The sequence below is a fragment of the Microcaecilia unicolor genome, chromosome 7 (assembly GCF_901765095.1).
Source record: "Microcaecilia unicolor chromosome 7, aMicUni1.1, whole genome shotgun sequence".
NCBI classification, from domain to species: domain Eukaryota; kingdom Metazoa; phylum Chordata; class Amphibia; order Gymnophiona; family Siphonopidae; genus Microcaecilia; species Microcaecilia unicolor.
In genome coordinates, this window is record NC_044037.1 from 200436453 (window position 1) to 200450076 (window position 13624).

General features: G+C 40.9%; 1 protein-coding gene across 1 annotated transcript in view; it reads left to right on the top strand.

Moving 5' to 3' along the window:
* Positions 1-13624, top strand: part of DNAH7 (dynein axonemal heavy chain 7) — a 525690-nt gene that overhangs the window by 145578 nt on the left and 366488 nt on the right. The window contains 1 exon segment of the mRNA XM_030210108.1: positions 5110-5296. Coding sequence (XP_030065968.1) covers positions 5110-5296 — 187 coding nt within the window.

Here is a 13624-nt window from a genome sequence, read left to right on the forward strand (position 1 = left end):
GTGCAAAACCCCTCTGCGAAAAACTACGCTGGCTCCCCATCAGAGAACGCATTGCCTTCAAAATCTGCACATGGTTCACAAAATTATCTACGGCGAAGCCCCGGGATACATGACAGACCTGATCGACCTACCAACTAGAAACACGAACATACCTAAATCTGCACTACTCAAGCTGCAAACGACTCAAATACAAATCTACCTACGCATCCAGTTTCTCCTACATAAGCACGCAACTGTGGAACGCATTACCAGAAGCCTTGAAAACTATGTACGACCACCTAAACATCCGGAAATCACTAAAAACTAACCTGTTTAAAAAGGCATACCCTACCAACCCAACATAAATACCGATTTCTACAACACACTAATACTAAAATATGTAAAGGACATAACACAACACTTCCGTTGTATGCTTCCCTAATGTGGCTGTGCCACATGAACTTTATCTTACCACAACCATCACTTTGTATTTGTTTACACCGGAGTCTGCAAACGCCGCTCCGGTACTATGTAAGCCACATTGAGCCTACAAATAGGTGGGAAAATGTGTGATACAAATGTAACAAATAAATAAATAAGTATTGTTTGACATATGTTGTTAGCACTAAGAGCAGGGTTTCAGTGCTGTGTGTGGATCTGAATCCAAACTGGGACTGGTATATAGTGGAAAATGTGTCTAGATATTTAGAGAATTGTTTGCTAACATATGATTCTAGCATTTTTGTAAAGCGTGGTATACTTGCCACTGGGCGGTAGTTTGCTGTAGAGTCTATTTCTAGTCCTGAGCCCTTCAACAGTGATGGGAAAACGATTTTGCCCATGTCTGAAGGAAGAGATTCTGACTCCAGTAACCCATTAAGGCAGTCTGTTAGTCATTGAACAACCTCTATTGGGGAGGTTTGGAACAGGAATTCTGGTCAGTGGTCTAGGAAGCAGTGCGAGTGTGATCATTTTAGTAGTAGTGATTTTATATCTTCAATAGATAGTGGTTTGAAAATTTCCCGTATTTGGTTTGTTTTAATTCCCAGATTTGAGTCTGGACTGGAGATGACTCCTGAGTCATAGGTCTCCAGGTTTTCCTGTACCGAGTTGCTTTTAGTTAGTTCTGCTCTGGTTTGTTTGATCTTGCTTTCAAAGTAGACTGCTAGATCTTGAGTGGAAGAACTCATTTGTTGTGTTTTATCAGAAGAGTGGGTGGAGGTTAGGCTTCTAACTAGGGTGAGGAGTTTTTTTTTTTTATTGTCAAGGGTATCCTGGCCCACTAAGCTTCTGCAATATTTTCATTTGGAGTCAGTTACTTTTAGTTTATAGTGATAAAAGGCAAGTTTCCAGTTGGATCTATCATCTATAGCTTTGATTTTTCTCCATATATTTTCAAGTTTATGACATTTTTGCTTTAGTTTAGCTCTTCTGAGAACCAGGGTGATTTTTGATTTGTTTTGATCTTTTTGGTAGTGATTGGTGCTATTTTATTCAGCACTGTTTTGACTTTGGTGTCCCAGTTAGATTTTATCAATTCTTGTATAGGGCTTTCAGGGGTAAGGGAGATTTTTTTTTTTTTTAGCTCATTCCAGAAGCTGGATTCATTGATTTTTTTCCCTCTGGTGGATATTAGCTTAACAGGGTGGTGGTTGGGGTGGCTCTTCAGGCAGATACTAAGTCTAGTTGGAAGTGATCTGACCATGGTATAGGCTTCCATGTAGGTGATCCAATCAGGTTGGTGGGTTAGGAAGTGAGGAAATCTAGAGTATGGCCATGCTTATGGGTTGGACCTTCCTTAAACACAGTGAGTTCATTTGTCTTCAAGAATGATTTAAAGTTTTGAATATTGTTATCTGCATATAGGTGTAAGTTTAGGCCTCCCAGGACAACTACTTTGGGAAACTAGGATATGGTGGACAAAATGACCTCCAGTATAGTAGGTTCTGCTTTTGTCCAGGCTCCTGGTGGGTGCTAAATAGAGCAATCTGGCTAGCTCTTTTGGAATTGTCTTGGAGTTTACATAACATATATTCCAGCTCTGGGAAAACCACTGTACTAACTAAGAAAGCTCTTATAAATGAGTGCAAGTCCTCCTCCTTTTTTACTTAGTCTTAGAGAATGAAGAATGTTGTATCCGGGTGGGTATAGGTGGGGTAGTATCGGGCTGTTGACGTCTGTGAGCCATGTTTCGGAGATAAACAGTCCAGATCTGACAATTCTAATAGTTTCCTTATTAATAGTGTCTTGTTCACCATGGATCTTGCATTGATGTTTAGCATCCTGCTTTAGTATTCTGTTGGTATTTTCAAGGTAGTTCCATATATAAGTTCTAGTATTTTGTGGTGCTCATTTTCAAAGCACTTAGGGGCCCTTTTACTAAGCCACATAGGCACACATGTGTGTCCTACATGCATCAATTTTGAACTACCACCTGGCTACTGCGTGGCCCGGGCAGTAATTTCATTTTCTACACACGCCCACTACATGCCCTGGAAATTTCTAGCATGCGGCGCTAAGTGGGCAGTAATCAGCATTGTATATGCACTGACTATTACCGTCTGGTTAACGCATGAGACTTTACCGCTAGGTCAGTGGGTGGCGGTAAGGTCTCAGGCCCAAAATGGACGCGTGCCAATTTAAATTTTGCCGTGTGTCCATTTTTGGCTTTAAAAAAAGCCTTTTTTGCAGGTGCACTGAAAAATGGACCTGTGTGCATCCAATACATGTGTGTACACCAGCACAGGCCACTTTTCGGCGTTCCTTAGTAAAAGTACCCCTTAGACTTAAAAGGTTACGTGGTAACCTATGGAATTTTGTTAAGTCTAAGTGCTTTGAAAATAAACCTCAGTAACTTGGTAAGTCAATTTGCTTTGAAAATGAGCCTCTTTATATTTATGTATGCAAGGGGCATGTAAATATGGGCACCTAGATGATAGAATTGTCCTTCAACATGCACAGAACCACTATCTACAGTGCATCTTCCCATGCAAGTTGCCAGTATGTCACAGTGAGGAGGAGGAAGACAGGGCAAGCAGGGTATGCTTGAGTTAATATTGCCATTGCCCCTGATGTTGTAACCCAAACTCTGGGTAGCAGAGCAAGAGTTGGAGGAATTCCAGCTAATCTGGAGGCTAGTGGTCAGCAGAAAACCAGCACTTACGTTGACTGGTTTTCTAGTCTTGCGGTCTAACCTAAAAAAACTACTCACCTCTTCGTCAATCCCTCCTAGGCCCTAGGAATGTCCATAGGCAAATATTTTTGTTTTTGGAATTTTCAGACTTTTTTTCCTGCTTTTTAGGGTTTCTTTCCATTTTATTTCAAACATTTCTTTAAAATTTTAATGCATATTAGAACTTTTCAACACATGGAAATTAAGAGGGGCATTTTCGAAAGAAACGTCTAAGTTGGGATTTGGACGTCTTTGTAAAATGTCCAAATCCGGGGGTGGGGAAAAGCTCATTTTTGAAAAAAGATGGACGTCCATCTTTTGTTTCGAAAATACCAAGGATGTCCTTGGATTTAGACGTCCTTAGCTTTGGACATCTTTGACTTTTGGCGATTTCCGAAACCAAAGACGTCCAAGTCAAAAACGTCCAAATGCAAGCCATTCGGATGTGGGAGGAGCCAGCATTTGTAGTGCACTGGTCCCCCTAACCTGCCAGGACAGCAATCGGGCACCCTAGGGGGCACTGCAGTGGACTTCATAAAATGCTCCAAGGTACTTAGCTCCCTTGTGTGCTGAGCCCCCAAAACCCACTACCCCCAACTGTACACCACTACCATAGCCCTTACGGGTGAAGGGGGGCACCTAGATGTGGGTACAGAAGGTTTCTGGTGGGTTTTGGAGGGCTCGCTGTTTCCTCCTCAAATGTAACAGGTAGAGGGGGTATGGGCCGGGGTCCACCTGTCTGAAGTGCACTGCACCCACTAAAACTGCTCCAGGGACCTGCATGCGCTGTCTTAGACCTGAGTATGACATCTGAGGCTGGCATAGAGGCTGGCAAGTAATATTTTTAATCATGTTTTTTGAGGGTGGGAGGGGGTTAGTGACCACTGGGGGAGTAAGGGGAGGTCATCCCCGATTCCCTCCAGTGGTCATCTGGTCATTCTGGGCACCTTTTTGTGCCTTATTCATAATAAAAACAGGTCTGTGTGAAAACGTCCAAGTTGTAGTCATGGACGTCTCTGCTTTTTTCGATTATGGGTCAAAGATGTCCAAATCTTAGGAATGCCCAAGTCCCACCTTCACCACACCTCTGATACACCCCCTTGAAATTTGGATGTCCTTGCGATGGACTTCAGTTACAGACGTCCAAAATTGGTTTTGATTATACTGATTTGGACGTCTCTGAGAGATGGACGTCCAAGTGTCGATTTATGTCACTTTTTGGATGTCCATCTCTTTCGAAAATGAGCCTGTAAGTGTACATATGTTAATGTGTGTTAAATCGATTTTGCATTCACATTCCTATTAGGTCTCCAGAATCTACTTCTTCCTTCAATGCCTGCCTGCCTGCCTGTCTGTCTGTACTTCTTCTCCCCCTTCACCTTTCCCCTACCCATAGCTGATCTCTGCAAAACAGAAAATATTTGTGGATAATATGAATTTACACTTGCAAATGTAGTTCTCAAAATAATCCTTTATGTACTCTTCAGAACTCAATGCTTATTATAGTTTCCCTACAATAATATTCCTTTCTTAATTTTGAAACTATTGGGGAATTCCATTTTGGCTTGTGGATCAACAACTGTTGAAAAACCATTGCACTATTAAAATGTCTGAAAGTAGATACCCCTTCCCTAATCTATTTTATCACATATATAGTGCTCATTGGAATGTAATTTTCAGGCTTAGTCCCAGTTATCTACATTATTTTTCTACCTAACCTCCCTTTTACAAAGCCGCACCAGCGGCTGCAGGTGCGGTAATACTGACACTACCACGCTGGTTTATAAAAAGGGGGGAGGGTAAGATAGTAAAAATGATCAAGGAAAAAGATATTTCTTAATATCAGATTTAGGGCCTGATTCATGAAGGCCCCTTCCCGTAGACACAGAGTAGGAAAATGCCTTTGTGAATTGTCTGCTTAGTATACTGTGCGTGATCATTCATTTTTTGCCTTGTAGGGACTGGGAAAGTAGGTTATTATTATTGCAAGAAATCTTGGATGAATGGTTGAAGGTTCAGGCCACTTGGTTGTACTTGGAGCCTATCTTTAGTTCACCTGACATTATGGCACAAATGCCTGAGGAAGGCAGACGATTCAACACTGTGGACAAAACATGGAGGGAATTAATGAAACAGGCTTTACTGGTAAGGGACACATAATCAGGAAAAAGTATATTGCTTATTTTTTTTGTCTTTTAAGTTAGTTTGAAAATGCTGGTGCTTAATTTAGAAGTGTCATATGCGTTTTCGACATCCATAAATTGGCACTTACATAGTAACATAGTAAATGACGGCAGATAAAGACCTGAATGGTCCACCTAGTCTGCCCATCAAGATAAACTCATTTTACATGATATGTGCTACTTTAAATGTATACCTGAGTTTGATTTGTCCCTGCCTTTGTCAGGGTACAGACCGTAAAAGTCTGCCCAGCACTGTTCCTGTACTAAAAGTTATGAAGCTAACGTCGAAGCCCCTTAAAATTTACACTCCAGCCCATCCATATCTATTCAGCTACGATCAGGGAGCAGGCCGTAGAAGTCCGCCCAGCATTGGTTTTACTCTCCAATTACTGGCATAACCACCCAATCTCTGCTAAGATTCTATCTCCACTTAGATGTCTATCATGCATAGATGCATAAGTTCTGGTTATACATAGCCAGGATACAAACATCTAAAACTGATGAACAACACATGGCATAATTTGGGTGTGTTTTAGGCAAGCCCAAAAGCTAGAGGGAGAAAATGTCCACAACGTCTAGGTTTCAGAAAAGAGCTCCTGTTGAGCAGTGTTGCACTGGAGGGATTAGGATCTCCCCTCTCCCCCCCCCCCCTTTCAAAAAATAAAAAACAAAACAGGCAAGGGATACTGGGTTCTGCAACACCTTCAGGAGAAATAGATTTCTGTGTTTCTAAATGGCAGACATAACCATGTACTTTTCCAGCACAGAAGCATTTATGTTGCAATTTCATAGCACAAATGTTTATCTGTTTCCACAGAGACATTTATGTTCCTGTGTTGCCCCACTGATGTTTTAGATATTTTTTTTTCTAAAATGGATGTTCATGCAGCATGTCACTGGCATATGAACATCCATTTCACCATGTCTTTTAGAACAGTTTCTACATCATCAGTTCCTGTTTTAAATTACTAGTGGAACTTCAGACATCTGACTTGGACGTTTAAATTCTGATTTGGAGTCCTTTGGTGGCATGACTGCTGGTGGCGTTTTGTGTGGGCTGAAGCCTAGTTTTACTTTGCTTTCTTTATTCTTATTACCATTACTAGTAAAAAAGGCCCGTTTCTGACACAAATGAAACGGGCGCTAGCAAGGTTTTCCTCGGAGTGTGTATGTTTGAGAGAGTGTATGTGAGAGTGACTGTGTGTGTGTGAGAGAGAGTGAATGTGCAAGTGTGTGTGTGAGAGAGAGAGAGAGAGTGAGGGTGTGAGTGTGTCTGTGAGAGAGAGAGAGTGTGTTTGTGAGAATGAGAGTGTGTGCAAGTGCGTATGTGAGACACAGTGTGAGAGAGAGAGTGTGTTTGTGAGAATGAGAGTGTGTGCAAGTGCGTATGTGAGACACAGTGTGAGAGAGAGAGTGTTTCACACAGATACAGTGTATGCGAGAGAGAGAGAGTGTGTGAGACCAAGAGAGTGTGTGAGTGACTGTGTGACACATAGAGAGTGAATATGATACAGTGTGAGCCATAGAGTGTGTGAAAGACAGTGTGTGAGAGTGAGAGAGAGAGAGAGAGAAAGACATTGACTGTGAGAGAGAGAGTGTGTGAGAGAGATACCTCCCCCCCCCCTCTGGTGTCAGGCCCTCCCTCCCTCCCTCTCTCTGGTGTCAGCCCCCCCCCCCTCTCTCTCTGGTGTCTGAGCGTTACTGTGCAGGACGCTGAGCTCTGGCTGTGCTTCAAGGAACTGACCAATCCTATTTAATAGAATGCACCTCCAACATAGTAGATGACGGCAGAAAAAGACCTGCATGGTCCATCCAGTCTGCCCAACAAGATAAACTCATATGTGTATACCTTACCTTGATTTGTACCTGCCTTTTTCAGGGCACAGACCGTACAAGTCTGCCCAGCAGTATTTCCCGCCTCCCAACCATCAGTCCCGCCTCCCATCACCGGCTCTGGCACAGACCGTATAAGTCTGCCCTCCACTATCCTCGCCTCTTTCTTATTAAATTATCCCTGTAAATATATTATCAACTATCTAGGCATGAAATATGGGGTCGTTTTACTAAGGTGCACTGAAAAATGGCTTGCGGGAGTATAGGTGTGGGCTTTGGGCGCGCACCAATCCATTTTTAAAAGGCCTTTTTAAAATTTTTGCCAAAAATGGATGTGTGGCAAAATCAAAATATGGGGTCGTTTTACTAAGGTGCACTGAAAAATGGCTTGCGGGAGTATAGGCGTGGGCTTTGGGCGCGCACCAATCCATTTTTAAAAGGCCTTTTTAAAATTTTTGCCAAAAATGGATGTGTGGCAAAATCAAAATTGCAAGCGTCCATTTTGGGTCTGCGACCTTATCGCCAGCCATTGACCTAGCAGTAAAGTTTCACGCGGTAACCATTCGATAATGACCTATGTGTGCCAGATGCCACTTGGCGCGCAGCTGAAAATACAAATTATTTTTCGGCTGCTCATATTGGCCGCGTGCCAAAAATGAAATTATTGCAAAAGCCATGTGGGAGCCGTGCGGTAACTCCATTTTGGCGCACGTTGGGCGCGCATACACGCTTACGCGGCTTAGTAAAAGGGCCCCTATGTTTGTTTTTTTGTACCTGAACAGTTAAAATCTTTCTTGGACTTGAAGAACCTTTCCATTGTTCCAGTTAGCAATGTTAGGGAGCTGGAATAATATTCATGTTACAGGGTTTATCATGTTAATTTCCTTTCCTTAGTTTTATTTCTTCTTTAATTTTCACCCCTAAGAAGAAGTTAGCCCACCCCCCTGTTTCTTTTTGTGGTCTAATTTAAGAATTAAATTGTTCTTCTTGTTATAGGAAGTATTTTATTTATTTCCTTATAAGATCTGTTAATTTTTGCTCTGTATTTCCTAAAATAAGTGGATTTACTTGTATAATTTATTTGTTTAAAATGATAAAGAATTTTAAAAAATAACCTGAATAAATTCTATAGACTAATTAGTCAAAATATTGAGTAGCTAAGGCTGCAGAATGCCCTTAAGGCACAGATCTGGTGAGGACACTAAGGAAACCTTTATAGAGTAATGAGAGGATGGTGGACAAACTGTGGCAGAATTCAAACATACCTAGGATAGAAAATGTGGGAAAAGGAAGAGGCAGAGTAAACAAATGGACCCAGATCATATTTGGGTACAGAAATACATATGTCCATCTTCTAGAAAGAATAGAGGCCTAATGGAGGGAGACCATAAAATTAACTTGCCTGGATTGATGACAGGATAGATCAGACTCTCAGGAAGAGTTGGTAAGGTTGACCAGTAGAAAGTAGTATTGGTGCATTGGTACACTCGTGTCTATAGCTGAAGGATGTGATAGGCCATCTAACATAGCTGCAGAACAGCTTAGCTACAGGTAAGGAGAAGTCTCCTGTTGATGGTCAGGTTTATACATTTGACAGCTGACATATGTCTTTAACATTAGAATAAATATAGACAGGACATATTATGAGTTTAATGGTACTTATCTGACGACATTGACTATGGGCCCAGTTACCAGCCAGCATGGTGACTGGAGTAGGTTAAGTGCTGACTGTGGTGTCTAACTTAATTGATATTACTACAGTACTGCGAGACTGCCACTAGAGGTCACAGCAGCTGTTTTAAACCCAGAGCCACATGAGCAGGATCGAGTGAGGATCCTTGTGCTCGTCCTACCCTAGACCTTCAGACACTCTTAACGTAGGCCCAGGAGGGCCTATATGAAGAGAGAGGGTGGGTGACCCATGAGAGTTGGTCTGTCCTTTTTGGGGCCTGCTCTTCTGGGGAGGGAGTGGGGGCCATGCTCTTGGGGAGCTAGCTTTTCTGGAAGGGGTTCAGCTGTGCTCCTGGGAGTCAACTCTTCAGGGATGGGGAGAGGGACATGCTGTTGGAGGAGCCAGTTCTTTTGAGGGGGGGGGGGGTTGGGGTCATTCTTTTGGGGAGCCCGCTCTTCTGGGGAGGGAGGGTCAGAATTGGGTGGGGTCTTAGAGATCCTCCTATACAGGTTCTGGCCCATATTCAGCCTAGATGCTCATAAGTGCAGGTCATATGCAGGTCCTGGCTGTATATCAGCCGGGACCTGCATAATTGCTGGTGGGTAGAACATATCCAAGTCTAATTTAACTGGTGATGGTCTGTGCTTAAAATGCTGACCACCACCAGCTGAATATTGACTGTGTTGTTCTAGTAGATTGCTTTAGCTTTTAGAGCTCTTGAGAAAGCCCACGATAAAGCAATCTGTGCTACCTAGTTCCTTCCCATCATACCTCTTACCCACCCAAAATTCTGTCTTTCATACATAAATTGATTATTGCAGTTTTAATCAATTAGATATGTGATCTACAAGCCCACTGTTTATGGCTGCTTTAAATTTTTCTCCTGGCTGTACTGGATAATCGTGAACTTAATTACATATAACCTGGCTTAGTTCTTGTCAGTAATGACCTCACTGCTATAAATTAATGGCATTCCTTGTGTTTAATACTTGAACCTTAATTCTTCCTGCTCAGATTTTGCACCATTACTAACAGTTAAAAACGACCATTGATATGTCTCTGGACATTGTGGCCTAGATCTGCATACAAATGATAATAATTTGGGGAATAAACGTTTGAGGATAATTCTAGCATATATATACCACATAATGAAAGAAGTTTCTACCTTTGGTCAGCTACAATATATATTATTTTGTAAACTGAATCTACTCTAACTGAATAGTTGTTTTTTTTTTTTTAATATGTTTCATACTTGTGAGTATTTCACTTAAGGATTGACCATTCTATAATCCTGAATCACAAATTTGAATTCTGTGAAACAATAGACTGAGCTGGCTTTTTTCAAAATATGCATTGTGCTTGAATTTAAAACTTGAATTTAATTACTGTATTTTCAGTTATGATCTTGCTTTTATCCTGGGTTCTCATATAGGAGCTGATATAATAAGCTGTTCTGCCCCCCTAGTGCAGTGCTTTATTTAGTTTTTGTGCAGATTTTCCCATGCAGATATTACTAACCAAATAAAGGTTTTAGTAGTCCTTTTACCAGGCTGTGGTAAAAAGGGCCCTACTGTAGCAGCGGGGGCCATTTTTCCTGCACGCCAGGGCCCTTTTTACAACAACTGGTAAAAATCCACTAAAAATAAAATGGCCATGTGGTAAGATTACTCTTACCGCGTGACCCTGCGGTGGGAAGCACTTACCACCACCCATTGAGGTGGTGGTAAGGGCTCCTGTGGTACCTTGGCAGTAATGTATAGGTGTGTTAGTGTTTAACGCGCCTTAAATTTAAGGGTGCGTTAGAAATGCTAACACACCTTAGTAAACATACCCCTTAATGTCTTATCAAAGAATTCATTCTGGTCCCAGAATATGCAAGAACATCTAGTACATTGTCTTTATTATGTGTGGGAATTTCAGGACCTAAAATAAGGTATAAAGAATCTAAAAAATGTAATAAGTTGACTAACAGAAGGGTCAGTGGTATCTTCTAGGTTATAAATTAAGATCTCCCACAATCCTTAAATCAGTGAAAATTGTAGAATAATAAAAAATGGACTCATATAACTTTTGTTGGATTAGATTCCAATTACTAGGTGGTCTATATATTAAAATCTTCCCTGTAGTACCACAATTAGTTGGGTTGATAAACTGGCACACCATTAGCTCCAAACTTTCATCACATAGCCTGTCTACTAATGTAATAGAAAGGAAATCCCTATAAATCAGAGTAAGGCCTCCTCCTTTCTTATGTTGTCTAGGACAATTTATAGCTTTAAAACCTGGTGGACAAACATTTAGAATGTAAGGTGAATTAAAATCAGGAATCCATGTTTCAGTAATAAAAGCAAGACCTAAATGGTAATCACCTATATAGTCCCTAATCACAAGTGATTTACTACACATAGATTGAGCATTAAAATATAAGCATTCTATTACTTCATAATTAGCAGAATCATCTTCAATTTTTCTGAGAGGTGTCTGGATCAAGTTTTGAGGCCAATTAACTTTTCTGGAATTTGATTTTAGCCTATGACCAGTAATGACTGGAATAAATTGAGGACAAAAAGATAAACAATTTAATAAATTAAAGATGTTTCTTGAATTATAGTGCTGTATTCTACATTTCTATGGACGCGTTAGTATTTAATGTGCATAAACCATTTACGCACATTAAAAACACTAATGTGCCCATAGTGCACCTTAGTAAACAAAGGCACAAGTTTGGGAACCGCTGATTTGGTGTGATCATTGCAATGTTACTTTTTATTTAAAGATTTCTAATGCTAAAACTCAGTTGATTCAACCAAATACATTTAATGTGAGAAGGAAAAAGATTGAAGTGGCTAACTTTTGGTAATCAGTAATTTCTAGGTTAGATACCACAATTTCAAATTTTTCGATTTAAGGTAGAAACATGCAACGCTGCAATCACAACACTGGATGAACAAACTCCTTTAAAAGCTAAGGGGCCCTTTTACTAAGTTACATAAACATCTACACGTACCAACGTGTGCCAAAATGGAGTTACCACCCGGCTACTGCATGGCTCTTGCGGTAATTTTATTTTTGGCGCGTGTCCGATACGCACGTCTGAAAAATAATTTTTATTTTTGGATGTGCGTATTGGACGCGTGCCAAGTGGCATTTGACATGCATAGGTCATTACCACCCGGTTACTGCGTGAGACTTTACCGCTAGGTCAATGGTGGGCAGTAAGGTCTCAGACCCAAAATGGACGTGTGGCAATTTTCATTTTGCCTTAACATCCATTTTTGGCAAAAATTTTAAAAAGGCATTTCTTACAGGTGCACTGAAAAATGATTCTGTGCACGCCCAAAACACGAGTGTACACTACAGCAGGCCATTTTTCAGCATGCCTTTGTAAAAGGGCCCCTAAGAATTTAAGAAAGACCAATAACACATGGTTCACTGAGTTTCTGGCATTATTAAAAAGGTGTTGCAGAAAACATCAGAGAATATGGAAGAAAATTAAAGATCATCAATTTTACATTAATTGGAGGACAGAAATCAGATGCTATAAATTAGCAATTAGTCAGGCTCAGATCGGTTTCTTTGATCAAGAAATAAAAATTTTATGGCCCTGCTTACTAAGCCGCATTATAGGTGCGTTAACATCTGTAACGCGTGTTAACCATGTACATGCGTTAACCGTGTACATGCCTACAATATCCCTATAGGCGCCTACACATTAAAAATGCTAACACGCCTTAGTAAACAGGGCCCTAGACAATTCATTTAAAACACTTTTTAAAATATTTGATAATTTAACTAATACAGATAAACCCCTGTTTACTAAGCTGCGCTAATGCAGCTACGTCGGCATTGCTGTGCGGAAGCCACCGGCTCAGCTTAGTAAACAGAGGGGATAGATTGTTGATGACTTTTGAATCTCTGCAACCTAGTGCTGAAGACCTATCACAGTTTTTTCTTTGCTTCTGTTGTTACGGAAGAAGATGTAAGAGATCTACCTGTACCGGAAATGGTTTTCAAGGGTGATGATGTGGAGGAATTGAAAGAAATAACGGTCAATCTGGAAGATGTACTGAGCCAAATTGACAAATTAAAGAGTAGTAAATCACCTGGACCGGATGGCATACGTCCAAGGGTACTCAAAGAACTCAAGCATGAAATTGCTGATCTGCTGTTAGTAATATGTAACCTGTCGTTAAAATTGTCCTTAGTACCTGAAGATTGGAGGGTGGCCAATGTGACACCGGTTTTTAAAAGGGGTTCTAGGGGTGATACAGGAAATTATAGACCGGTAAGCCTGATGTTGGTGCCAGGCAAAATAGTGGAAACCATTATAAAGAATAAAATTATAGAACACGTAGACAAACATGGTTTAATGGGACAGAGTCAGTATGGATTCAGTCGAGGGAAGTCTTGCCTCACCAATTTGCTTCATTTCTTTGAAGACGTGAATAAACATGTGGATAAAGATGAGCCGGTTGATGTAGTGTATCTAGATTTTCAGAAAGCTTTTGATAAAGTTCTTCATGAGCGACTCCTGAGAAAATTAAAGAGTCATGGGACAGGAGGCAAGGTTCTGGTGTGGATTAGGAATTGGTTATTGGACAGAAAACAGAGGGTAGGGTTAAATGGTCATTTCTCTCAATGGAGGAGAGTGAACAGTGGAGTGCTGCAGGGATCTGTATTGGGACTGGTACTATTTAACATCGGAACGTCAAGGATACCCTTCACTTGGAAATGTCTATTTAAAGTCTGTTTATGATTGTTCATTTCAATTTCAAGGTGCAAAAA